Genomic DNA, 24,673 nt, shown 5'->3' with positions numbered 1-24,673 from the left:
GACTAGTAACCAGGTGTCCCCGCTGGGTCCCAAAACCCACAAAGACTAGTAACCAGGTGTCCCCGCTGGGTCTCCATCCAAAACCCACAAAGGCAAAGGCCTCCAGGAGCAGGTGGGATTGTCACTAACGCCACCCCAGCCTGAGCACGCGCGGTGTGGCAGCTGGGTGCTGTGGGTTCTCCTGCACCCAGCCAGGCAGTCCTATGCCAGCCCTGGAAGGAGGCGTGGTTGTCATCTCATCTTACAGCCGATGAGATGGGATCAGAGCTCCTGGAGGGACGGGGTGGCGAACCCCGATCCACCCTGACCCCAGCACTGGTACTCTGAACCACATGCCCTGCACCAGGATGGCTTGGAAAGGAGTGCCTGGTGGGGGTGGGGGGCTGAGCTGTGTGTCCCACGTTGGGGAGAAGGCCCCCTCTAGGCCCCGGCCTGGCCTCTGGCTCCGGGGGTGGAGCTGAAGAAGGGGCCTCCCCTGCTGACGCCTTCTCCAGCCCTGCCTCTGCTGGTCTCCAAACTGCGGTGGATTTCAAGGGGGTTGAGTCTGAAGGACGCCCATTTGGTGCAGAAGACGTGGGCTCCGAGGCATCGGCCCCTGCGGAGAGCTTACCGCTATCTACCCCAACCCCCACGTCCCAGTAACTACGCTGGGTGACTGACTGTCCTCCGTGTCGGGTGTCAGAGAGACCAGGGTTTTTGTGCAGAAAGTAGCAGGATATTCAGGACCCACGGAGTCAGGAGAAAGACTTGGAGCCTGCAAGCGTACCACAGGGCAGGTGTGGACATCCCTCTGCCACGCAGCCAGGCCACGGCCGCTTCACTGGCAGACAGTCTGCCCTCTGGGCTGCAGCTGCACTCACCGTGTAGTAGGCTGTTAGAAAGAAAAAATACCCATCTGCTGTTTTTGAAAAGTCATCTCTGTGGATAATAGGAATGAGATGGTCGCGGCCATGTCCCCATTATGGTCTAAGAGCTATGAGAGCCCATTACAGAACAGAAGGCTCATTTCCCACCCTCCGGCTGAACGCGGCCTGTTTGCAAGGGCAGGCAGGGACACCGTGCACACTATAAAAAGGCACGCTTTCCGCAGCCCTGTGCCAAGCGGAATGGCTCGACGGAGGCTGGACACCGGCGAGTGGGGTCGGGAGGCCAGATCCCTTTGAACGCTGACAACAAGCATCTATCTGTATCCTCCCGTCTGTGTGAATTCACTTCACGAGAGGCCAGTGTTCACCTGCTCTCACTCAGGCCCCACAACAACCCTGTGAGACGGGCCACAGTGCACCGTTGTCCTGTTGTGGAAGTGAGAACACTGAGGGGGCGCCTGAAGGGCTCAGTCAGTTGAGCCTCCGACTTCGGCTCAGGTCATGATCTCACAGTTCGTGGGTTTGGACCCCATGTCAGGCTCTGTGCTGACAGCTGGGAGCCTGGAGCCTGCTTCGGATTCTGTGTCTCCCTCTCTCTCTGCCCCTCCCCCGCTCACACTCTGTCTGTGTCTCTCTCAAAAGTAAATAAAGGGTAAAAAAAATTTTTTTAAAGTGAGAACACCGAGGCTGAAAGACGTGAATGATTTCCCAGTGTCACTGCCTAGTAGGTGATGGGGCTGGAGGGAGACATGTCCTTCTCATGACACTGCTCAGAGCAAGGTGGCCCTGGGGGGATGGGCATGCGCTTCAGCCAGCAAGGGCACCTGCAGCCACCCTCAGGACTCTGCCTCTTCTGTCCCTTGTGAAGACACTCAGCAAATACTCCCACCCCCTAATTACACAGCTTCTGAGTTACAGCTCAGGGCAGATAGGCCACGATCAGGATCAAGTACTTAGAGGAGTGAAGGAGTTAGCACACCCTGAATGGATTCTGCCCTTAATTTACAGCCAGTGCCTTTGCTGTGGGCCTAGACTGAGGGCCGTCCCCCCCAGGGCGGGAAATAGCCGGCCTTTCATGGAGCATCAGAGCCAGAAGTACAGGAGGCTCAACCCCCAGCAGGAGGAACAGGCATTCCCTCTGGATGATCTGGAAAACAATACGGTGCCTCACTTGGGTGTAACTGGGAAACATGGGCTCCGTCTGTGCTGCTCAGCGGTGCCCTAGGCTCCACTTGCTCCGCAGAGGCCCCTGGACATCCCGCCCACTCCTTGTTTGTAAACCTGCCCTCAGGCCGGCAGCAGAACCCACCTGGAGATTTACGGCAAGACACATGCTAGACCAAGGGACCCACAAGGCCAAGGGACCCACAAGGCCAAGGGACCCACTGGCTTCCTGGAGGTCACTGACAGGAGCAGGGATTCGCAGACAGAATTTCGGGGGGGGGGGGTGTGGACTTAGATCACAACAAACAAGGACGCCTTTATCTCCCTGAACCTCTAGACGAATTGAGCATTTCCCTTCATTATGAACGCGGCCAACAAGCCAGCCGCACTAGCAGCCCTGGGTTCTGTCCCCACAGAAATCACTGAGGGTTCGTATCATGCTACAGTTGCTGTAGGTACCTTAAGATACGGCTTCTGCTCTTTGTGGCTTCACCCGGATGGTAGCTGTCAGACGCGCTGCCGGACCTCAGCTGATGGGCTAATAAAGAGATACCACATTGCAATTAAAAAAATAATGCCGATAACCGTATTTCAAAATAATGATTTCATCCATAACCCATATATTTCACATATTTACGAACATTCTGAGAAGGTGTCTATAGCACCAAGAAAGTAACAACGTGAAGATCTCAGACACCCACAGTAACCTTCACAGCGGGCAGAAGTGACAGGTCATGCCCCCCCGGGCGGGCGCAGAGGGCTTTGTAGTTTTGAACTACAGGTTCCGGGGCCTCATCACAGGGTAGCCTGCTCTACGATGGAGTGCAGGGAAGTGCCTTCGGGATCAGTACTCGTGGAAGAGCCAGGAGGGAATCAGGGTTGGGCAGAGGGCGAAGACTGAGCTCCGCGGAGGCCTCCCTGACCCCATGTGCCATTCTGAGCTGTCCCGAGTTGGCATAAGGGGGCCAGGTCCCCTTGGCGTAATGGGGTCCACCCCATGTAGACTGGTTAGTGGGTGCAATCAGCCCAGGAAAGGGACATGACCTTGGGCAGGGCTGCTCTCTCCAGCAGAGCTATTTCCCATATTGGGCCAACGGCGGTGCACCCCACCTCCCAGCAGCTGGGGGAGAGTCACTTGTCCCTGCCGTGGCTCAGGGTGGTGGCTCACAGTCCACCACAGCTCCCACCCTGGGCCTACTGCAGCTGAATCCCTGGATGGAGTCCAGGGTCCGTCATCTTTAAAGCTCTCCCAATGATTCTGATGCTCTGCCAGGTGTGGAAGCCGTGATCCCAGGTGGTAGGAGGGGGAGGGTCTCCAAGATCATGGAATCCAAGGGACTTTGGTCGAGGCTATCCAGCCTGTCAGTGGCAGAGCCGCCCGTGGCACTTCTCCATGTACTGATTTCACGTGACAAGTATTCGAGACACTTACACACCAGGGGCTCACAAATCTCTCAACGCAGGGCCTGCTCGGGCTGGCACGTCGCCTGGGGGGGCTGTGCGTCCACACGGTTTTTCTGCGGGGCAAGCTAAGCTGGCATCTGTCAAAATCCCAAATGTGCCCACTCAGCACTTCTACTCCTAGATATGTGTCCTGAGGAGAGACCTCTGCACGGATGACATGACTTGTGCCCAAGGATGTTCACCCAGAAGTTATTTTTAATAGCAAAACCTAGAAAAAGTCTCCACGTTCATCATGGGGACTGCTCAAACAAAAGGAACCCTATGTGGCCATTAAAAAACACAGGGAGCTCTGTCTCTGTTGATACAAAAAAGTAACAACAACCCCACAAGGTGCATCAGTAAGCACAGAAGGAAGATGCAGAACCATGTTTAAAAGTCACAATTTGGGTGGAAAAAAAGGGAAATACTTAGGTGAATCCGTGAGAGTTCGCAGTTAACCGGGAGCTTTAAGAAAGAGGGAATCGGTCTGATTAGAAAAACAGATTCCATTCAAGGTTTTTCGGGCTGAGAGAATTTAATTCAGGAAACTGGGTTGGGCAAGTGGTACCAGAGTTGAGGAGGCAAGCCGGGGGTGGGGGGCAGCCCCGGCACGGGCCACAGAGGAAGCCGCTGTACCCTAAACGGAGGACAAAGCAGAACAGGACAAAGTAGAACGAGGCTGCTGGCAGAGCTGAGGGGCTGCAGAGCCGTCCCCCATCCCTGGAGGACACACAGCTGCGGCTGGAGAGGCCACCCAACGCGGAGAGAAGGGGAAGTGAGGGCTTTTCCCCCCTACCCCAGACCTCCCGCCGTGCCTCGCCTCCGCTGAGCCCAAGCCCAAGCAGCTGCCCCAGGACCCTGGGAAACGGGGGCCTGTAAGGATCGGCCTCTTGGGGTATGGAGAAGAGCAGGAGGGGGCACGGAGTGCAGCTGGGAGGCAGCACGACCGACCTTGCGGCATGACAAGTGTCTTCAGGAAATGCAAAGAACCTCCCCGGGGCCACATAAGAGGTGCTAACAGGGCTTGCTTCCAGGAGTCAGGGATCTGGAGGGAGACCTAGTTTATGTTAGGGACCCCTTGGGGCTTTTAAATTTTGCACCATGAGCACATACGGCCTATTTGAAGCAAGATGCTTGCCTGACATTCACAGTGGGTCCACTGGAAAGGGCAAGGCTGTTGTATTTTCTCACTGGAAAATATCCCGCCCGCTAAATCTCCCCCCACACTTCCCGTAACGGCCCCCGGGGGACAGCGCAGCAGTTCTTGTGGCCTCTTCTGCCAGTGTCCTCCTCAAACCGCCCCTCTCCCCGCCAGGCTGGGTGAGGGCAGAGGGGGGAGCACGAGCTGGAGGGGACGCATCCTGCCCCACCATCTCACAGCCCGTTTCACAGAGACCTGCTCGCAGCCCAGAGCCTCGGGTGGCCCGCAGACACGCTCTGTATTCACCACTCCGCATGGGGGGCAGCGGAAGGTCCACCTGAAACCCTTGTTTACCGGATGGGCTCCGGGAGCGCCAGGGTGCAGCTTGTGGGCCACAGAGTCAGGCTCACCCAGGTCTCTCACTGGGGGACAGGAGCAGCGGGGCCACCGGCCCAGGGGTCTCTGCCCATCCACACTGCCCACCCCCCCTGCCCCGCAGGGGACCCCAAATGGACTGCAGCACCCCTTACTGAAACCCCGTCCACCGCAGCTTGGTTGGCTACAAGGCAGGACCGCGAATATCTCATCAGTTGCAATGAGGGTAAGTGTCGACAACTGTAAAACAGCTTCTGGCTCAAATACGAGTCCCCTCTTCCTCGTCTTCAAGTGTCCCCGTCCTGAAACCTCACCGGCCACTCAAGGCTCCAATGAGGGCGCCCACGTGTCTGGCCAGGGCCAGCCTGGGACGTGGGCTCCGCGGGGCCAGCCCTTCTGTCTCGAGATCCGGGTGGAGACCTGCCTGGCCAGCTCCCTCCGAACTCAAGGCAGGTACGCAGTGGGGTGAACCGTCCACTACCACGTTCACGGGACTCCTTTCCGGCTAAATTCCGAGTGCGCGTCCGGAGAGAAGAAACTGACAAGCTCCCTGGGCCTGAGGCTGCAGCTCCTTCGAGGCGGGGCTCTCCAGTCTGTCGGCAGATGAGCAGTTGGCACAGCCTCTGCTCAGCAGTCCAGTCACTGGGTGCCCTGCAGGATCACGACAACCAGATCCACGACCGAATGGTGCCCCTCATGCCTTTGTTTCTAAGGGGAGTCCAGGAGATGACCCAGGCAGGGCTCCTGGCCCCAGATCTCTCCTCACCACATGCCGGAGGCCACTCCACCCCCGTGGGGCTGATGCCGCCCACGGTCGTGCAGACGGGAGCCTGCGGCTGGCGCTTACCTCGCTGGCTTCAGGTTATCCTGCCGTGGGCCTCACCGTGACCCCCAGTACAGAGTGTCACCTCTAGGTGCCGGTAGGGTCCCGTAGCGCTCCCCTGCCTGCGTGTGTCCTGCTGCCTGGGTCAGCGGGGCCTGCACAGAGCTTCCCCAAGCCACCCTGTCTCCCTCTCCGTCTGCTAGTGCTTCCTAAGTGCAGCCCCCGGGCATGGAGACGGACACACGTGCCTACCTCCTATCCCCTGGTCCCTGACCTCCCTGGGACTTCGCGGTCCAGCAGAAGAGACAGGCACGTAATGAAACAATTGCAGCTGATGTGGTCAAGGCTCTGCCAGAGCAACGCGTGAGGAACTCCGGGGAGGGAAGAAAAACCGAGGAAAACACACTGAAGTTTTCCTGGACGAGTCAAGGCTCAAGTTCCAGTCACCTCTTGCTCCAGAGCAGCCTCCGTGTGCTTGCAGAGTCTGTGGCTTAGGAATCCGGACCGGGCGCCGTGGGGCTGTGCCCACCCTGCTCTGTGATGTCTGGGCAAGATGAGGCTGTGTGAAGAGTGGGCCCGGCTGCAAGTGTCAACCACAGGGGCCCGTGTGGGCTCCTCAGCATGGTCTCGGGCTTCGGACATGGCGTCTCCGGGACTCCAGAACAAGTGCCCCGAGTGAGCACGGTGGTTGCCGCATGGCCTTTACGGACTTAGCCTCAGGAGACACAGCATCACCTCGCACACTTAGGAGTGGTCAAAGTCAGTGTCAGAAGACCAACCCGACCAAGGCATGAGGACATACGCACGCCTCCTGGCGGGAGGAGGCTGGCAGTTTGCACCCGCGGTTTCACACTGCCCCAGGTGTCCCTCAAGCTGAATTTCGAAGGCAGACTAGAGGTCTGTCAGATGACAAAGCGGGGAAGGTGTCCCAGGCGGAGGGATGGGCACATACAAAGGCCCCGGGGCATGAGAGTGGACTGCCTTACACGAAACGAGAGCATCAGATTTCCCAGGAGCTCACCAAACACCGTCTTCCTGCTGACTCACTAGGCAGCTGTCTGCCCCTGGTCCTCCCCAGACACCGGGGCTCTGCTGCGCCCCAAGCTCAGACACCAGCCCCTCAGCTGAGGCTCAGCCCCATCGTGGGTGGAGAAGCCAGCCCACGTCCCAGCTGCCTGCCCCCCTCCCCTGGCTCTGGGGCGGCAGTGAGCGCACAGGGAGTCGCCACCTGGGCAGGGCTGTGAGTGGAGCCCCATCCGGTCCCCACCCCTATGTTCTCATCCCCGGCTCTCAACGTAGAAAGCCTCGAGGCCCCCAGCCAGAGCTTTCTTGGTTTGGGTTTTCAAGGCACTAAAGGCTCTGGGTCCACTGGCTTGAATCCCAGCAATTCTTTCCATAATGGTTAGTTCTTCTGATTGTAGGCATAAAAACTCAAACTAGATTAAACAAAAAAGAGAAATTACTGGTTCTTGTAACTGGAATGTTCTAGGAGCTAGTTTAAAGAGTATCAAACAATACCAGAATTCTCTCTTTCTCTCAGTTTCTCAGCTGTGTATTTTTCTGTGTTGGCTTCATTCTCAGACAGCGTCTCCCCAAAAGTAACACCCGACGGCTCGAAAGCTCCAGGCTTAACTAACATGCAGAGCCGGCAAACCAAAAAAGTCAAAAGAGGGCATCTCTTTCCTGAAGGCTTGGACTGCAGCCCCAAAGAGGGTTCTAATTGGCCTAACTTAGATCACATGCCCTTCCCAGAACCAGTCACCCCGCCCATGAAGATGCGGTATTCTGACTGACTTTGACGGGATCAAATGCTGACCCCAGGTCGGGGTTAAGAGTTAGCCTCACTGTAGCCACACAGAATCACTTCATTTAAAAAAAAGGGGGGGGGGGATTCCACAACCAGAAGGGGAAAAGAAAACGTGAGAGGAAGACAAAATTTAGCTGTCATGGCCCAGTTGCACACTTCGCGCACTGCACAGTCAGGGGACGGGATGCCCTCTGTCTGCCCAGAAGGGGCCCCTCTATCTAATTCAAGTGGAGGCGGCCGTGTGGACTACTGCTGGGGTGCCACCAAGTCTACCACACTTCCCTTGACCTGGCGCTTCAGTACTGCGTGAACCCTCTTTACCCTTTATCTCCTAGTTCAAACGCCTACTTCTCCGTGAACTGGCGGCCATACGTCAGAAGTTATTCGTGTGCCCACAGGTTCACGGCTTCTGCCTCAGACACGGCCACACAGCTGTCCCGATGTGATTCCTCGTCTGTGTCATCCGGCCCGAGACAGACTCCACCAGAGCAGCAGGTCTGGCCAAGCTGCCCTTCCAGGCTGGCGGAGGACGTGCAGGGGAGAGCACAACAGTGCGACGATCACAGAGGAATGTGAGCCCTCCGTTTTGGTCACGGGAGGCTGTCGGCTGGATCCCCTGGATCTTCTGTCCGCGTCCCTTTGCCCAGCCGCTGGAGACACTGCCCAGAGGAAGGGGCCTTGAACGGCGCCTCCAGAGGGCCACTACCCGGGGCCAAAGCTCTTTCCCCAGGAGACGTCTGGGGACGAGGAGGTGGCTGGGCTCCATCTGGGCCTCACCGAGGACAACCGCGCTAGGGCTCAGCTGCAGCTCCTGATTAAAACCAGATCCCGGAGCTGGGGGCCTTTGGTGAAACTGGATACCTATCATCGTAGGCAAAGGAAATCCACCACGAGAGGGAGGGAGGCTGGCTCGCATCCCGGCACGGCCGAGCCGGGCGGTAAGGCTGCGCTTTCCTTCACGAAGGCCCCCGGGACTCCTTGCTGTGTGGGGCGATGACAGCCCTGAGACACAGGCGCCCCCGTGGAGCCTGAGGAACGTTTCCACTTTTCCTTCTCCCCACCTCCCTGCTCTTGGCTTGCCTTCAGCTGATAGACCTGGGTTCAGTCCCACTACCAACTTTTATTCGGTTAGGGCAAAGTTATTTAATCTGAGCCTCAGTTTGGTCGTCTGTAAAATGGGGGTGAAAACAGTGCCTTCCTGGCTGCCTACTGTAGGATTAAAAGGGATGCTATGAAAAGTGCTTAGCACAGGACCTGGAACACAGAGAGCCCTTAGTAAACGTCAGTTATGCTATGCCTTCTTCCTCCCTCCTTTCCCCCCTTTTCCCATCGATACCATTAAACCACAAACGCATTCCTCGATGACCATAGTAAGGAAAATATTTCACGTCCCTGATGGCAGATGCAGTGGAAAACGCACTGGCTCCGGGGCCAGACAGCCTGAGGTTGTAAATGGTCGCCATTTATCAGCTGGGCGACTTAACCACCGTGAGCCTGAGTGTCTTCATGCAAACGGGGACACCGGTAATGCCTGTCCTGCCCCAGGACTGCTGTGTGTGTCACACGGGGCACCTGTGTGAAGGGGGCGCTGGAAACGGGGAGTCGAAACAGTGCTGTCATTGTTCGTGCTTCCAATACTATGCCTTCTGTCTTGCTGTCTCCTTTTCTTGTTTGGTCCTTCTCTTCCTATTTCCAAGGTCACAAGTCAAATGAACTTGGGGGGGCGGGGGTCAAGTCTTGGAGCTGCAAGAGAACTCCAGGACATTGGTTCAGTCGTTCTATCTGAAATCACTTAGAAAACAAAAAATTCATAAAAATTCAGATTCATGGGTTCCAACCCACACGTAGAGGGTCCGACTCTCTCACTTTTTAAATGAAAAATGTGTTTAAAATTTCAAAAGTGATACATGCCCATTCTAAATGAATGCCAATGATACAGAAATAATGAGTAAAAAAGGCCAGTCCTCCGAGGTAACTGCTATTAACGGTTTGGTGTGTCTCATCTAGGGTTTTGTTTTTCCTGGAAAGGGCTAAGCATATAGTTTTTATTTTTTCCCATAAAACTAGATCATCACTCATTTTCTTCTTAAACTTAACATAGCTTGGACATCTTTCCACACCAGCACACATATGACTACCTCATTCTGTTTAACAGCTGGAGAGAATTCCATGATTGGGCTTATCGTGGTCGACTTAACCATTTCCTTATGGGTGGACACCGCGGGCTCTCGTTGGCGGATCCCACGCGGCCAGTCCAGCCTCTGTCCTCTGTATCGCACAGAGGGGCAGTCGGAGGCCCAAGGAGGGATGTGGACCGGCCAGGATCACGCAGCAGGTCAGTGAGCCGGGTTTACAGCTCTGGTCCCTGATGTGCTCTTGGCATTGAATCACACCACTGGTTTATTTTTTTTAAAAATGGTCACAGGGAACTTAATATTTTTCTGAACCTACTCCTGATACTAGGGAAGAGAAAAAAAACAACAACCAATGTTAACATTATTCCATGTATCTTTGAGAATTGAATTTTTGCTCGAACTTTCTCAGAGTTTTCATTTTTCATTATATTCCTTGCAAGAGTTCGTGAGTCAATAAATATTTCCCAGACATTGTTTCTGAAGCTAATTTTTTTTTATGCTGGCATCCCGAAATCCCCCTTCCGCTGAGTGTGACTGTTCTGAGACCGAGCCAAAGTCCACTTCAGGAACACCCCAAGTCCCTGCCCTTCATTCACCGTAAGTGAGGAGTTTCCTCTCTTGTGAAACAAATGGAATTAAAAAGTTGTGACTGTCATCTATTTTTTCATTATGTAAATTTCTCCAAGTCCTGTCGGTATCTTTTCCAGAAAGATAAATTACCCAGTTGGCAGAGATAGAACACATAATGTTTGCAGAATTCTTGTGAGAATTTGCTCTTTGCCCAGAAATTGTGCTTAATATTCCCAGCAAGAAATGGAACAGTAAGCCCACCTCCCATGAGGGAGAGAGTTTGATTGGAAGCGACCACTGTCCGTCAAGTCACACCCTCTGACGCAACTGCCCTCAGAGCTCGGTGCTGAGCCGCCTGCAAATGTGTCCAAGTCTCCTGCCTCCACCCCATCCCGTCACAGAGGGGCTGCTCAGAAACCGCTCAGATTTCTGAGTAAAAAGGAAAGGAGCTGGCCGGCCAGTGTTGGTAACATCTGAATGTTGTTTAGCATCGTCCTGGGCAAAAGACAAAGGGAACAGAGGACTATGGAGTGGCTCTTTTGTTGGTGAGCTGCCTCTTGGGTCCTAAAACTCTGGCTTCTGTCTTAGAATCAAAAGTAGACCCCTCTCCTGGTCCCTCGATTGTGCCTCCTAAAAGCAGGGCTCCTAGGACAAATGGCTGGTACCAGGTCCGAAGCAGGAAACGTACCAGATGAACTCGGGGCATCTTGTCACTCAAGTGGCAAGGAAGTCATCAAAGACAACTACGGTCCTACCAGAAGGCTGAAGAGTGAATTCGAAGAGGCTCCCACTGGCCAATATGGACCACCTCTCACACCCACTAGGATAATAACTGTAGTGAAGTGAATTGTGTCAGGTAGGTTTCAACCTACAAATTCATAGTGATATCCAAAGAAAAAGATTAAAAATAAAACCCAAAACACATTGGTCACCTGTGAAGAATGCCAGGAGAACCAACTTATTACTTTGAAAACCAGTCGATACAGGAAAGAATCAAACATCTATTGTGCTTTTCTTATTAAACTACACTTCAGGATTACCACACAGTAGATGAGGGTGAGTAACTTCTTATGGAAGTATTCTAGCTCATAAATGAAGAAATGATAGAATATCCCCATGTTTTAACCTCTAGCAAGCACATGGATCTACTCTCCAGCGGCTGCTAACATCATAGAAAGAGAGGAGCTGGACATACGGTCCTCCAAGGAAATATAGCACACCAGCCCTGCTATACTCTTGCCGGAAAAATCCAACCTGAATCTGACTGGACTCCTAGACCTAACTATCAACTTACAAAAATACAGTGAACAACACTGGGGAAATGTAATCATCAAGATCCGACTACAAGCAACTCTATGGGACAACCAGTCTCTCTAAAAATATACATAAAAAACAAAATGAGGGAGAGGGGGACTTATACACCAAAAGAGACTTAAAAGGAAAATCAACTGATCACAAAATATGGTTATTTCCAATCTTGATTTGAATAATCAGGCAAAGGAAGTTATGAGACAATCAGGAAGATTTGAATATTGACAGGATATTTGATGACATTAGGAATTATTTTTAATCTTTAAGGTGTGATCATTGTAATTTTTAAAAAATTTTTTTAACGTTTATTTATTTTTGAGACAGAGAGAGACAGAGCATGAATGGGGGAGGGTCAGAGAGAGAGAGAGAGAAAGACACAGAATCTGAAGAGGCTCCAGGCTCTGAGCTATCAGCACAGAGCCAGACGCAGGGCTCGAACTCACGGACCGCAAGATCACGACCTGAGCGGAAGTTGGATGCTTAACCGACTGAACCACCCAGGCGCCCCTCGTTATAGTTATTTTTAAGGTAATTATCAACATCTAGAGACATACGCTGAAACATTTCTGGGTGAAATCATAAAATGTCTAGGATTTGCTTCAAAATAACTCAAGAGAGGAAAGAGTGAAACAAGATTGGCCTTGAAGGTTGTTGAAGCTGAGTGGTGGGTGCATAGGGAATCATTCTATGATTCTCTCTACTGTTACATATGCTCGAAGTTTTCTATGAGTTAAAAGAAATAATAATAATAATAAAAAGACAGGGCAGTGCAGGGGGGACACCACGGATCTTGATAAGCACCCGAAACGACCCTGGGTGATTCAATTCCTGGGTTCCCTCTCTCCACACCTGAGATGCTTAAACGCAGAGGGGCTCTGATGGATGGGGAGAAGCACAGCTGTCTGTCCAATTTAAGAGTCTGCAGTCAAAGGGGATTCCAAACGCACTCTGGGCTGCATGTTATGAACTCTTTGCGGACTTCACGAAGACTCATTTTCACCAAGGACATACTACATTTCCTTCACCCTGGGGCACGGTGTTTCCTCGACAGTAGGGAGGGCAGACATAGGTGCAAGGGATGTTTTTGACAGAACTGAGGGCTTTGCTGTCTACGCGGTTACGGTAACAGTGCCACGGAGGCAGGAATATCCCTGCAGAGCACTCGTACAGGGCTGATGTCTCTGAAAGGTGTGGTGGGCTAGGTTGGCAGTGTGAAGGCTGCATTTCCAGGCTTGTTTCCCCACATTTTCTCCGATCACATCCTTGTTTACTCCCACACACTGGCGATTATGGTGATAAGAGGCTGAAGTAAGAGGGGACTGAGAAAGATGTCACAAAATGAAGTGGATCTTGCATAAAATGTTTCAACATTACTTTTTCCTTTGAGCAGGATGGCACATTGTGCCGGTGTTCCGTCGCACTGGTCGTCATCATGAAGACAAGGTTTCCTAGAAATCTGCAAGCAAGACAGGCCTCTGTCCTTCTTTCCATGACTCGGTTTATTAGTTAGGAACACTTTTACTTTCAAGAATGGAAGCCACTGCATAACTGGCTTAAACAAAGAAGGGCTTTTTTTCTTTCTTTCTTTTTAAATTTTTTTTTTTTAATGTTTATTTATTTTTGAGACAGAGAGAGGCAGAGCATGAGCAGGGAAGGAGCAGAGAGAGGGAGACACAGAATGTGAAGCAGGCTCCAGGCTCTGAGCTGTCAGCACAGAGCCTGATGCGGGGCTTGAACTCACGAACTGTGAGATCATGACCTGAGCTGAAGTCGGACGCTCAACCGACTGAGCCACCCAGGCGCCCCTTTCTTTCTTTTTAATCACAGCAATACCTCCACAGAGAGGTAGGGACTGTATCATCCCAACGACTTTGGGTTGGCATCTCCGAGATTCTCTTGGCCGTTTCCTCATGGGTACAAGACGGCTGCATCAGCTCCAGGCATTGAGATCTCACACCAGGCTCAGAGGCAGTAAGCAGCAGGTAGCTTCTGGGGCTCTCCTCTCTTATCAGGAAGAAAACATTTTTCCCAGAAAATCTCACTGGCCGAAATACTGTGGCATGGTCAACTCTAGTTACAGAGCAGCTTGGAAAAACAAGCCTGGACTTTCTGGGGCCTCTCCTGGGGGAGGCGGGCAAGGGAGAGGGGCTAGGAAGAGACCCGGCAGGCAACATTTTCACTTTTCTTTTAAATGGGGCTTGGAATCCCTGCCCGACTGCCTTGGAGACCGAATACTAACGGCGCGCCGTGCCCACCTGAAGGGCTAGCCTTGTTGTCAAAGACGTGCTCCCCCACGTCTGCCTTGCCTTGAGGACATCCGTTCAGGGAGGCCTGGATGTTGCAGAAAATTCCGACTTCCCATCAGTCAGATAATCAGCACGTGTTTACAGAGCACCCCCATCGCCAAGCGCTGCAGGAACGGAGAGATGGTTCAGCAGCCGTCCTGGCCTCGGGGACCACACAGGCCGGCAGAACAGGACAGAGACCCCGGCAATGTGCAGTGACGGCACAGGACCACCGCAGGAGCCCTGTGAGCACCAGGCGGGCCATAACGGCGAGGCCGGCGCGGGGCTGGGACAGCGAGGTGAGGCCCCGAGGGCGGCCATCGCGGACACTAAAACCAGAACGGTGCGAGAGGCCCAGGCGCGGGAGGGGGTTGGGACCCTGGCGGCTGCAGGGCTAGGCTCACTGGTGTAGGTAAAGCCCTCGGCCCCCCGCGAACCTCCACTGACCTAACCTTCACCCCAACCAGCCCAGGCAGGTTTCCCGTCCGCCCCAGGGGAGAACCTACCCAAGGTCCGGCCAACTTCGGCCCACTTGCCGCTGCCTTCCGGCCTCCCCGACAGGCTCGGCCCCGCCTGGCGCGGTCACGTGACGCGGCCTGGCCAATCGCCCCGCCCCGCCTCCAGCGGTGATTGGTCCACGCGGTCATGTGACCGGAACCGCTAGCAGAAAGCCAAAAGGGAGCTGGCTTCGCGGTGTGCCCCGCCTGCTCGGCGTCTTCGACGTCTGGGCAGAGCACATTCCTTTCTGCTGAGACTGGCTGCAGGGGGGTTTCTGGCACTTGCGAACTGAAGGTGTGCCCAGGAGGCGGCCCTTGTGTTTTCTGTTTTACCGGGTGAGGCCAAATCGGGGAAGGCCTTAAATGCCGGGCAGCTGTTTGACCCGGGGATTGCCGAGCAGCGGAGTGTCACGTGCAGTGTTTTTTTTTTAGTGAGATGAGTCCGCTGACAGTGATCTTTGTGTGGGTTTTCATCCTACACGTGTGTAAACTCTGTATCCTACGCAAGGTGTGCACACGCTTAAGACTGCAGCAACAATTCCCGGATTGCGTTCCCTGGAACACCAGTGTCCCCTCAGGGTGTGCCAAGAGGGAATGAGAAACGCTGTGCCTTTTTTTCCTGGAAAATGAGAAAGGAACAGGACTTAGGAGAAAGAGGCTACAGCGATGTTCTGAGTGAACCACTGGTGCTGTGACCGCACGTCGTCACCCGGACGGACGTGCCCTCGTGCCTGTGGGCTGACGTGGGGGGTTACAGCTGGTAGCCTCCGTCACTGTACCTGTGCTTCATCTCCCGAAAAGACAAATCAGAAGGAAACACACGTGCCCTATGGGACGTGTCCTAAAGAACAGGACGGAAATGGATGCTCCCGTCAACCAGGACGCGGGACGGGCACCGAACGGCGGGGGCAGTGTCCCTCATGCAGCAAATCCAGGTCTGGAGAAGCCGGTGCTGCAGCAGGAGCCGGGAAGTGTGTGTACCAGGATGTCAGGCCTTGCTCAGTCCGCCCGTAGGGAGGAGCACTCAGTACCCGCCGGTGGAGTCCAGACGGGCCAGCCCTTGTCCGTGCCGCCAGCTTGGTCCCCTCGCTTCCCTGGAGTCTAGCACCCTCGCAGGCGGGTTGGCCCTCCACGTGGCCTTCCTCTCCACTGCTTACCAATTCCGGCACCCTCCCCACCCTCACAGGCCCCACTCCAGACCTCTTTCCACAAGAAGCCATCGAGCAACGTCTCTAGTGCTTGCTCTCTGCCACAGGACACTGTGTTGTGCAGGGTACTGAGTGTGCGCTTGGCTGTCTCTAGCAAGTGCTTAAGCCCCAAAGAGCAAAATGGAAGGAGTGTCCTGGCGTCTGTATCCACTGTCGAGGGGGCACTGGGGCTGTTTTCATGAAGGGCTTTGAGAAGTTCTGGGGACATGCAGAGGTGGCTTCGGGTCCCAGGAGTGTGTACGGCCCAGTGTCAGTCTTTCTCCTGACCCCAGCCCAGCCCTTGCTCTGATACTTCAGGGCCTGGGAAGCAGGGCTGTTAATGGAGCCACTGGTGTTTTCGTGGAGGGCAGCACGACAGAGGAAGTCCACAGAGGGCCAACAGGCAGGCTGCGGATGTGAGCTCCATCGAGCCCTCCCCACACAGTTCCGTGTCAGCAGCAGAGTATTAGGGAGGGGCTGAGCTCCCCTGTTGCAAAGTGGGGCCCTGGACTTCGGAGGTGTGAGGTTTTAGGTAAATTTGTCCTCATCTACACTCAGGTAGTGGCCCCTGGGCCTCAGGGTCTGCCTCATGAGAACGTGAGCTCTTTGGGGGTCACCTTCTGGCCTCGTCCATACCTGTGCCCTGTTGGTCAGCTAACTCTAGCCTGGCTCCACCAAGACCCACATACCTAGGACAGCAAGGAGAGATGCCCAAGAAGCCAGGAAAACAAAGTAACTGAGGGCAGGGACGACGATGGCAGGGTCCGCGGAGTGGTGGACTGTACAAGTTCCACTTAAAAGGGGGGGAAGTTGTCAGCTGTGACCCTGCGGGAATGTTGGTTCCGGAATGTCAGGCTTTCCCAAATTTCTCTTCAGGAAATAGAAATCCAGAGTTTTATGTGAAATCTGATTTTACAATGTAAGAGTTGGCAACTGTGGAGTGCTGTCCACCTACATATCCTGACTCTGTCCTGGGAGGGGGGACAGCCCCTCAGCACCCCTAGGCTCCACTTGTGTTTGGCCAGTGGGTAGCATAGGTAGATCAGAGACTGAAAGCTGGGAGGTCAGGATACTTAACCCCCTAGCTCCAAGCCAAGCTGAACCCTCCACCCTCCATCCCCCACCCCCATACATGGGGGCCATGGTTGGGCAGTGACTACATTCTTCTGTGCACTGCCACAGCTCCCACATGGTGGTCTCCCTTCCAGGCTATAGCTCTTCTGGTCTGGGACCCCTCTGTCCCAGGCGCAAGGGAGTAATGGCTCCCCCAGTTCCAATCTCAGTGCTGCCCTGTCCTTTGTCGATTCCCTTCATCCTGTCCTTGTAGATGCCTGTGTAAACAGTCCCTTTATTCTGAGCTCCCCTCAATTAACCTTTTGAATGTGCTCCCCCTTTCCTGCTGGGAACCACCAGTATACAGACTAATCCAATTAGAAAACAATGCCATGAGGTCCCAGCACACCTGGACCTGTAGTCCGGACCCAGGTGGAGGGGGCCCAGCTTCCACCCCTGCCGTATGCACCCGGCACGGGACTAGGTGGCAGGCCGAGGCTGCAACCACGACACAGAACACGTAGTGCTAAGACAGCAGGTACACGGTAACCCCGTGCTGAAACTGAAGAGGCAGTTCAGAGACAGGAAAAGCCTTGAAATGTGGCCAACCAGTTTAATGACTGACAAACCATGCGATGCCAGACTACGGAGCGCCAGGGACTCAGAGGTACAGAGGCCTCGGGGGGGGGGGGGGGAACACTACCACACTGTCGCAGGGAACATGGGGTCACCTAACGTTGATATGGGGTAAGGGAAGGTCCACTGGCAGCCCAGACCTATGACATTTCTCAGGGAACATGCACCCCACCCCCAAAGCCGCAGGAAGCCGGCCACCTTCACTCCCGAACGTAAATCCTCGTGCAGACCACGTCATCGGCGCCAAAAGTCTGCAGAAAAGGAAAAACCATCAGAACAGATGCCTGTGAAAAACTGTTTAAAGCATATCGCTAATAAGGCCACTTACTGCCCTGTTAAAAACTCTTGGTAACAGACATTCAATTTCCTGTGCCATGTGCTCATGCTAACGGCCAAGGTCTTTTTTTTCTTCTGTTTTTCTCTCTTAAGCTCCATGCTGGCAGAGAGGCAGCTGGGGAGCAGAATTGTGCGCAGTTTTCCTTTGTTTCTGAAGCCTGTGAATGCTGACTTAAGAAATGTTTTGGTTTTAAAAATTAAACTGAAAGCGGGGAGAAGTCATATTGGACGTTTCAGGGGTGGTTCCGTCTTCTCAGGAGAGCAAGGGGCCAGGACAGCTGTAGCCAGTGGGGGGGTGGGGGGGAGACGGGGGACAGCCGGGCAGGACAGCATTGGAGGGTATAAAGAAGCTTCCAGGAAGTGGCTGCCCACACTCAGTCACCTGCAAGCTAGAGAACTGGTCTGAGCAGCAGCGGATTCCAGACCCCGCTCTGCAGCACATGGCTGGGAAAGCCGGGCACGCACGTCCCTGCCTCCCTTGCTGGTTTGGAGTGGGAGGGGTGGAATAGAACAAGACGACCCCAGAGGCTCTTTCCAGCTAAAATTCTATGGTTCTTTGTTTATCTGTTTGCTATGGGGAGGGCACAAATCGCTCCACAGACAGAGATTTTCCTTCTGGGCCCTGAGATGGTATCACCCATGAGTTAAGTTTATCTTAACTCTCCCCCAAAGTAGCAGTTATTCACAGGCCTGCCTCCTGGGCTCTCACAAGCGGTCAGAACAGGGAAAGCAGTATGTTTTAACAAAGAAAACCAAAAAACAAAATTCTCCAGTCTGAAGACCTGATGTGGGCATGTCTGCAGACATACACTTTGGGGGGGGGGGGCTCCTATCTCTCAGATTCTCAGAGGGGCCTGAGGCCCCAGAGAGGCTGAGAGCCTGGATAAACCTGGGCCTTCAGGTCTGGGCCCATCAGCTGACTGTGAGATGGCTCTCAGGGAACATGTGCTAGGACATTATCTTGATGTGCATTTCAGGGAAATACCAGTTATGAGTGACACTAAGGAAGCAAATGCCCATCACCAACTTCTTTCCCAAGTAGGGGCTCCTGGTCACACAGGCACAGCTGTCCTGTGCTCCCTGCTCTGGACACCTCCTCTGTCTGCAGACAATTCTCTGTCCGGGGAAGGAGGGCAGGGGGCCCACCGAAATTCACCTCTGCATGTGCCGACCTTTCAGCTCTACGGCCACGGAGTGGTTGGGGGTTTGACTCTTTCCGCGTGCTGTGACCACCCTAGCATCTGACACCTCACCCAGGCCAACAAGTGGCTTCATGATTCAAGAAGCAAATTACATTTCCAATCACATCCGGGATGTCTTTCTCAGCCTGCAGCCATGCTGAAAGGTTCCTGAAAGAAACTCTAGAATGTTCCGGAGTGGTCTGAGGGAAGATACTGTTTCACAGAAGGCGGCTTACAGCCCCAGGGGACAATTTGCTGTTGGCACTGGAAAAGCTTATTTCAACTTAACTAGGATAATTTGCCTCTTGTTAAAGAGACAGCATCTCCCTGCATTTTGGTTTATTAATGATAACAAGCCTTGAAACAAAAGCCCGTATTTCAGGTCTCAGATGCCAAGAATTCATGCTCCCTCTGAGGCTCATGGTCGTCAGCTGAGCCAGAGAAGGACGCACAGCGGAACGGGGTGGGGGTGGGAGTGCTGGAGTCCTTCCAGCAGACCGTGCTCTGGCAGCTGGGATGTTACAAGGTTAATAAAATCACACTTTCTTGTACAGCAAACCGGCCGGCCCTCAGCCATGCTCCAGAACTCTGGAGGTCTTTGCTGGCTCTGGTACCGGTGACGCTTTTGTTTCTTCTCCTAAACTCCCACGTGTCAGCCTCAGATTGCTCCTCCAACCCCATCAAGTATTCCTTCCCTGGAAACAGCATTAACCAGGTTGCAAAGGAAGCCAGTGCCTTCTCCATAAAAGCAGAAAGTACTTGGATCATTGCGGGGGAAGGACAGGAGAAGCCAGCTCAAGCAGCCTCAATGAAAGTAGCAGAGACAAGATCAACATGCAATTTCAGGGCTGAGGGCGACACCGGGGTCACGTGTTAGTGTAAGGCCTCATTCTACAGCTTGGGAAGGGAAGGACCACGCCCAGGTCACACAGGGTGGCTGTCCCACTCTGCTGGCTCCCTACCCAAGACTACAGGGTGACATTTGCTAAGACGGGCCGAGGAGCCGTCTTAGAGGGGAGATGGTAACAATATGCATGATAGAGAACAAAGGGGGGGGGTGAGGCAGTGGGGGATGGAGTTATTTCAGGGAAAGCTTGGTCTCTTCTGAAACATAAAGAGACAGTGACATGAGCATTGCCCTGTCCTCCCTGTCTTCCTTTGCCCCCAACACTGAAAGTTAAGGAGAAGGAGGTGTGTGATTAAACTACAGGGGTTTCTAACTTGGCCTCACCAGGTACATTTTGTGTGGCCAGGAATGTTTAAATTGTTTTAATCTGAATACTTTAAGTTGAGCCCACCTTTTCCAGTTCTAAAGCCCCACCGCCACACTGTGTCACACTTACACTCGGCCACTCCCCGAATTAGCATTACGTCCGGGGGCTCCCTAAGGCCAATGCAGTTTGTAAGTAAGTCTAGGGGTAAAAATGCTCTCAAAGGCTCCCAGTGCTGACGTATTAAAATTCCTGAAATCTTTCTCCGGCAGCAAAATGGGGGATGAGGAGGGGGAAGGAAAGAAAAAAAAAAACAACTCTTCTGCAGAGTGAAACACCCTGCGACCTCCCAGAGCCCAAGCACTCTGGCTCAGAGCGAGCCACCGCGTCGCCATGGGGATGCACAGCGCGGCCACTGCAGCCCGCCTCTGGCCCTGCTCTGCCTCTGCACTGTGCTCCTTCCACACGTAACAATGATTTCCTCTGACTTAAACTGTCACCTCAAGCTTTCCGCTCCAATGTTAACCCAGGGCAAACGGAGTCCCTCTGGGTGAGGGAGGACCGCGTTCTCACGGCCCGCTGTGGGCGTCATCTGGGGACTGCGGGCTCGATCTAGGGCCCAAGCGCCTCACCAGGATGAGCTCGTCGTTGGCCAGCTCGCGGGTCCAGTAGGTTTTCGGGCCGTCGCCCTCGAGGAGAGTTTGCGTGCAGTGGATCTTGTTTTCATTCTCCCAAGTGGCCAAACTCTGCGGGTGGGAAAACCATTAGTGACATTAATTACGGTCTTGGCAGCGGGAGCAGAGACAACAATGAACACCAGAGTCACTGCTGTGGAGAAAAGCAACACATGGTCCCTGTCAGCGGGGCACACAGCCCTGTGCTGCACCCTGTGGAGTCCAGATCCAGAGGGCTGGTCACGGATTTTATGGGGTATAAATATACCTTGTATCCCACCCCTGCACTCACACTCACACGCCACTGACCCATGCTTTACATCTCCAGGAATAAAATTAGAGGATGCAGGGTTTCATTTGTGTCAAAATGGACTAGCCCTTCAAGCAATTGGGATATTAAGGACAAGAACCTTCACATCCGAACTATACAATTTTAGAACTGCCGAGACACCATATTTATAACCACACCCAGAATGAACAGGCCAGGTGCTCCTCCCTGCACGGTTCTGGGATAACATCTTCTTTTCTGTTTGCCCTCAGATCGCTCTGATAAACCCGGGGATCTCCGGCTCTGAGGGTAAAACGCTGCCACTTTCCAGGTTACATCCCTCTAGGAACATGGAATCATGTTGGAGGTGGGAGGTGAAAGGGGCATGCCCTGCAGTTTCCCCAGTATGTGCACAAAGCAAAATGCTCTACAGCCGGGTAGGGCAGGGGTGGGGGGGGCGGGGGGGGGGGGGGGGGTAGGGGGAGGGGGATATGGAATGTGCTCACTTTCTATACTCTTTCACATACTTTCTATACACTTTCACGTACTCATTTTCTAACTAGCATCTGGGGAACAAAAAGCCCCAACTTTCCAGGCTGTTGCGTGAGCCTTTGAGTTTTTATAGGAATCACTGTCACTGGCAGTAGCCACCACCGATGTCCCCAGCTGAGCCCTGCTGACTGCCAGGCTGTCTCCCAGTGACTCCCAGACCTTCACTGTTACTACCTCTACCCACTCTTTTGTTTTTTACAAACGGTACAGTGACTAGAGGCTCAGATCCTGGCAGCTCCAACCCCGGACATCGTTTTCTGGCCGCGCCAATTCTGTGGGCCAAATATTGTCACGTGGGTCACCTCCTGGGGGCTGCGTCTCTGTGTCCTTCTCTCAAACCCAGTGCCCAGAGAGTCCCACTCTGCAGATGAAATAGGCAACACTCAGGAAAGGTGAAAATCAATTTCTCACTTTCTCCCAACTTTTTTTTGTTGTTAACACTGTAATAGGAGGGAGACTTTTTAAAGAAAAGGTAGCAGCAGCGATTTTTTTTTTCCATCTGTCCCCCCACTCTATTCCAGAGATTAATGATACGCAATTTTTGCCCATCTAAAAAAGGAATGTACAACCGCTAGCTTCAGTCCGCTGGTTCATCCCTGGGGCCGATATACATAGAAATACAAAAGTCTTGCTCTTGAGGATTAAGAAAGCCCTTCTCCCCGCCAGAATCTGCCTTGCTTTTGGAAGGATTCCGCCTTTCCTTTAAGACAGCAAGCTGAGGGCCGGAGGGAGAGGTGCCTGCCCAAAAGGCTGCCTAAGCTGGATCCGGAGCGTCCCCGGGGGGCCCGGGGACCCGGGGGGGGGGGGGGGGGGGGGGGGGGGGGCGGGAGGCGAGCGCTGCAGCTCCACCTGCGACAGGAGACGTGGCGGCGGCGCAACCCGGCCCTGCGGCCCCTGCAGCTACCTCCGCACCGCAGCGCCAGCGCCTGGGCACGCACCCGCACACGCACCCGCTGCGGGCGCCGCCGCCCGGGGTCTCCGGCAGCTCCCGCGCGGCTGCGAGCGCGGCGGGGCGGGGCGGATCGGGGGTGGGGTGGGGTGGGGTGGCGTGGCGTGGCGTGGCGTGGCGTGGCGGGGTGAGGGCAGACCCTCTCCCCAGCCCAGGGCAACCCACTCGCACAAATCCTCCCTGCAAACAGCCTGTGCGCGCGCTGCAAGGAAAGCGCGCCACAGGCTGCGGCGGCCCGGGGGTGGGGGTAGGGGTGGGGGTGGGGATGGGGGGATCCGGAACGCCGCCCGGCTGCGGGGCCTCACCCTGCACTTGCGTCCGTCCACAGTCTCCTCCTCGAAGCCTTCTCCGACCTTGAAGTTGATCTCGGTGGTGCGCACCGTGGTGGAAGTCTTGATGTAGAACTGATCCCCGTCCTGGCGGATCTCCACGTGCGGCTTGGACGCGGCCGCCACCGCCACTTTCCGCAGCATGGCGTTCACACCTGCGCGGGACCGGAGGGCCGCGCCGCGGGCTCAGGTCCCAGGGCCGGCCCGGCACTCTCCAAACCCTCCGACCACAGACAGGGACCTCAGGACGGACCCACTCCTCTCCCGACCCTCGCCCGGATTTCCGAGATGAGACGCTGAGGCTCGGGGTGGGGGGTGGGGTGGGGTAAGCGGCTTTTCCCGAGCAGCACGGTGAACTCGAGTCTCCCAGTGTAAAGGCCCTGACCCGTCCCGGACTCCGGCGAGGATCCCCCCCCTTGCGCGGCTCCAGCACGAGACGAGGCCGAACCGTCGGGGAAGGCGCCCAGCCTCCAGCGCTCGTCCGCGGGGCGCGCGGCTCCCGGGCTGCCCTCGCCAGAGCTCCCACGGGGTGGCCCTGGGACGCTCCCCTCGCCCTCGCCCTCGCCCTCGCCCCGGGGACTCCCCGCTGCCCGGGCCGGTCCCGGAGCCCACCCCCGCGGGTCCGGGGCGCCTCGGGGCCGCTCGCCCTCGCAGGCGCGCACAGACCGCGGCGGCTTACCCAGCGCCTTGAGGAGCTCGTCGAAATTCTCGCTGCTGCGCATCTTCCAGGTGCCGGCGAAGTTGGGCATGGCGCGGGCTGCGGGCGGCTGCGGACGGCTGCGGGCGGCTGCGGGCGGCGACGGCGCGGCGGGCTCGCTCCAGCTGCAGGGCGGAGACTGACGCTCTGCGCCCAGCCTGCGTGCCCGAAGTCCCGGGGAGGGCGCCCCCCGCCACGCCCCCGCCACGCCCCCGCCACGCCCCCCCGCCCCCCGCCCCCCGCCCCCCGCCGCCCTACCCGCTACCCCGCTCCCAGCCCGCGGGGCCTCGCGCCGCGGTCGGCACCCCGGTCTCGGTGCTGCGCCCCCGGAGCCCGCTCTCCTGCAGCCGGGGGTGGGCCCTGGGGGCGCGTCGGACGCTACAGCACTGGCCCCGGAGCGGACAGTTGCCGCAGCGGGGCGGTGGGGACGTGGGGGAAGCATTGCATCAGCCTCTGTACTTGTGTGCATGCTTGAGAGTAACTATGATATAAAGTTGAAATAAAGTGCGTGGTAGGGCTGTCTGGGTTGGGAGCCGCGCCCTCCCCACTCCCGGTCGTGCCTTCGGGGTGTGCGCAGCGGGTTTCCTACCGCTCCAGTGCGGGGTCCTATTCCGCACCCCCCCACCCCCACCCCCACCCCCACACAACACTGGCGCAGGACCAATGGGAGCGAGTGGCGGGAAAGGCCCGGCCCCGCGCGGCCCAGGCCCTGCGCGGAACCCGGGGTCCGGCGGGGTTGCTGGCCCTCACCGTCGGCGTGCCCAGGGCAGGAGGCGGCTCAGGCCGCAGCGCCACCGGACTGCGGTCGCCAGGGCTGGACACAATGACCCCGGAGCCCTAGGCAGGAGCAGGCTGTTCTGCCCAGAAGTGTGGCTCTGCACAGTACAAAGGAAGTCCCCCTTCTCCCTTTGCTCCCAAATACACACCAACCACGTCTAAGTCCCCGTAGTGTCTCCAGCAAGGGGCACAGACACTCCACCAGCCCTGTGAGCCTCCACGCCAGACGCCGAGGTTTCCTTCCGGTCTCTGTCCGGGGTTCCTTCGTGCCTGTGCCTCAGCCAGCCTGCACGACTTGGGGTTCTAGAAGCCGCCATGCCTCTGCTCCTGAACCCTGTCCCGGAAATGCCCTTCTCCTCTCCTCTCTTCTCCAAGTCACTAAAATCCATCCTCGTGCTGTCTCTTT

The 24,673-nt window shown here is 55.5% G+C and overlaps 1 protein-coding gene and 1 long non-coding RNA gene across 3 annotated transcripts in view; both read right to left on the bottom strand.

Moving 5' to 3' along the window:
* The window catches only part of LOC125910857 (uncharacterized), an 18,047-nt gene extending 3,532 nt beyond the window's left edge, over window positions 1–14,515 (bottom strand). The window contains exons 1-3 of one of the 2 annotated variants that reach the window (XR_007454193.1): window positions 14,427–14,515; window positions 2,490–2,568; window positions 1–871 (exon numbers count right to left, since the gene is read on the bottom strand). The exon at window positions 1–871 is cut by the window's left edge and continues 741 nt beyond it. This is a non-coding gene — a long non-coding RNA (uncharacterized LOC125910857). The remainder of the gene's footprint in view (window positions 872–2,489; window positions 2,569–14,426) is intronic. The other variant, XR_007454194.1, reaches the window with a different exon arrangement.
* A 2,735-nt stretch (window positions 14,516–17,250) lies between these two features.
* CRABP1 (cellular retinoic acid binding protein 1) lies at window positions 17,251–23,633 on the bottom strand. Its single transcript, XM_049614416.1, has 4 exons — window positions 23,473–23,633; window positions 22,770–22,948; window positions 20,654–20,767; window positions 17,251–17,544 (listed from the first exon to the last, which is right to left on the bottom strand). Exons 1-4 carry the CDS (start codon window positions 23,540–23,542, stop codon window positions 17,494–17,496), a joined length of 414 nt encoding a protein of 137 aa, XP_049470373.1. The 5' UTR covers window positions 23,543–23,633; the 3' UTR covers window positions 17,251–17,493.
* Between the last annotated feature and the right edge of the window lie 1,040 nt (window positions 23,634–24,673).

This window comes from Panthera uncia, assembly GCF_023721935.1.
Source record: "Panthera uncia isolate 11264 chromosome B3 unlocalized genomic scaffold, Puncia_PCG_1.0 HiC_scaffold_2, whole genome shotgun sequence".
NCBI lineage: Eukaryota > Metazoa > Chordata > Mammalia > Carnivora > Felidae > Panthera > Panthera uncia.
Note: the sequence above shows the minus strand (reverse complement) of the source record. Positions and strands in the feature narration are given on the sequence as shown.

What these genes read in the sequence shown, in the direction of transcription:
- CRABP1 (XM_049614416.1), bottom strand. Translation starts at nt 23,542, where the DNA reads ATGCCCAACTTCGCCGGCACCTGGAAGATGCGCAGCAGCGAGAATTTC. An exon ending in CGAGCTCCTCAAGGCGCTGG is followed by an intron (nt 22,949 to 23,472) that starts GTAAGCCGCCGC and finishes GGTCCCGCGCAG; the next exon opens with GTGTGAACGCCATGCTGCGG. An exon ending in CCAACGACGAGCTCATCCTG is followed by an intron (nt 17,545 to 20,653) that starts GTGAGGCGCTTG and finishes CCTTTTCTGCAG; the next exon opens with ACTTTTGGCGCCGATGACGT.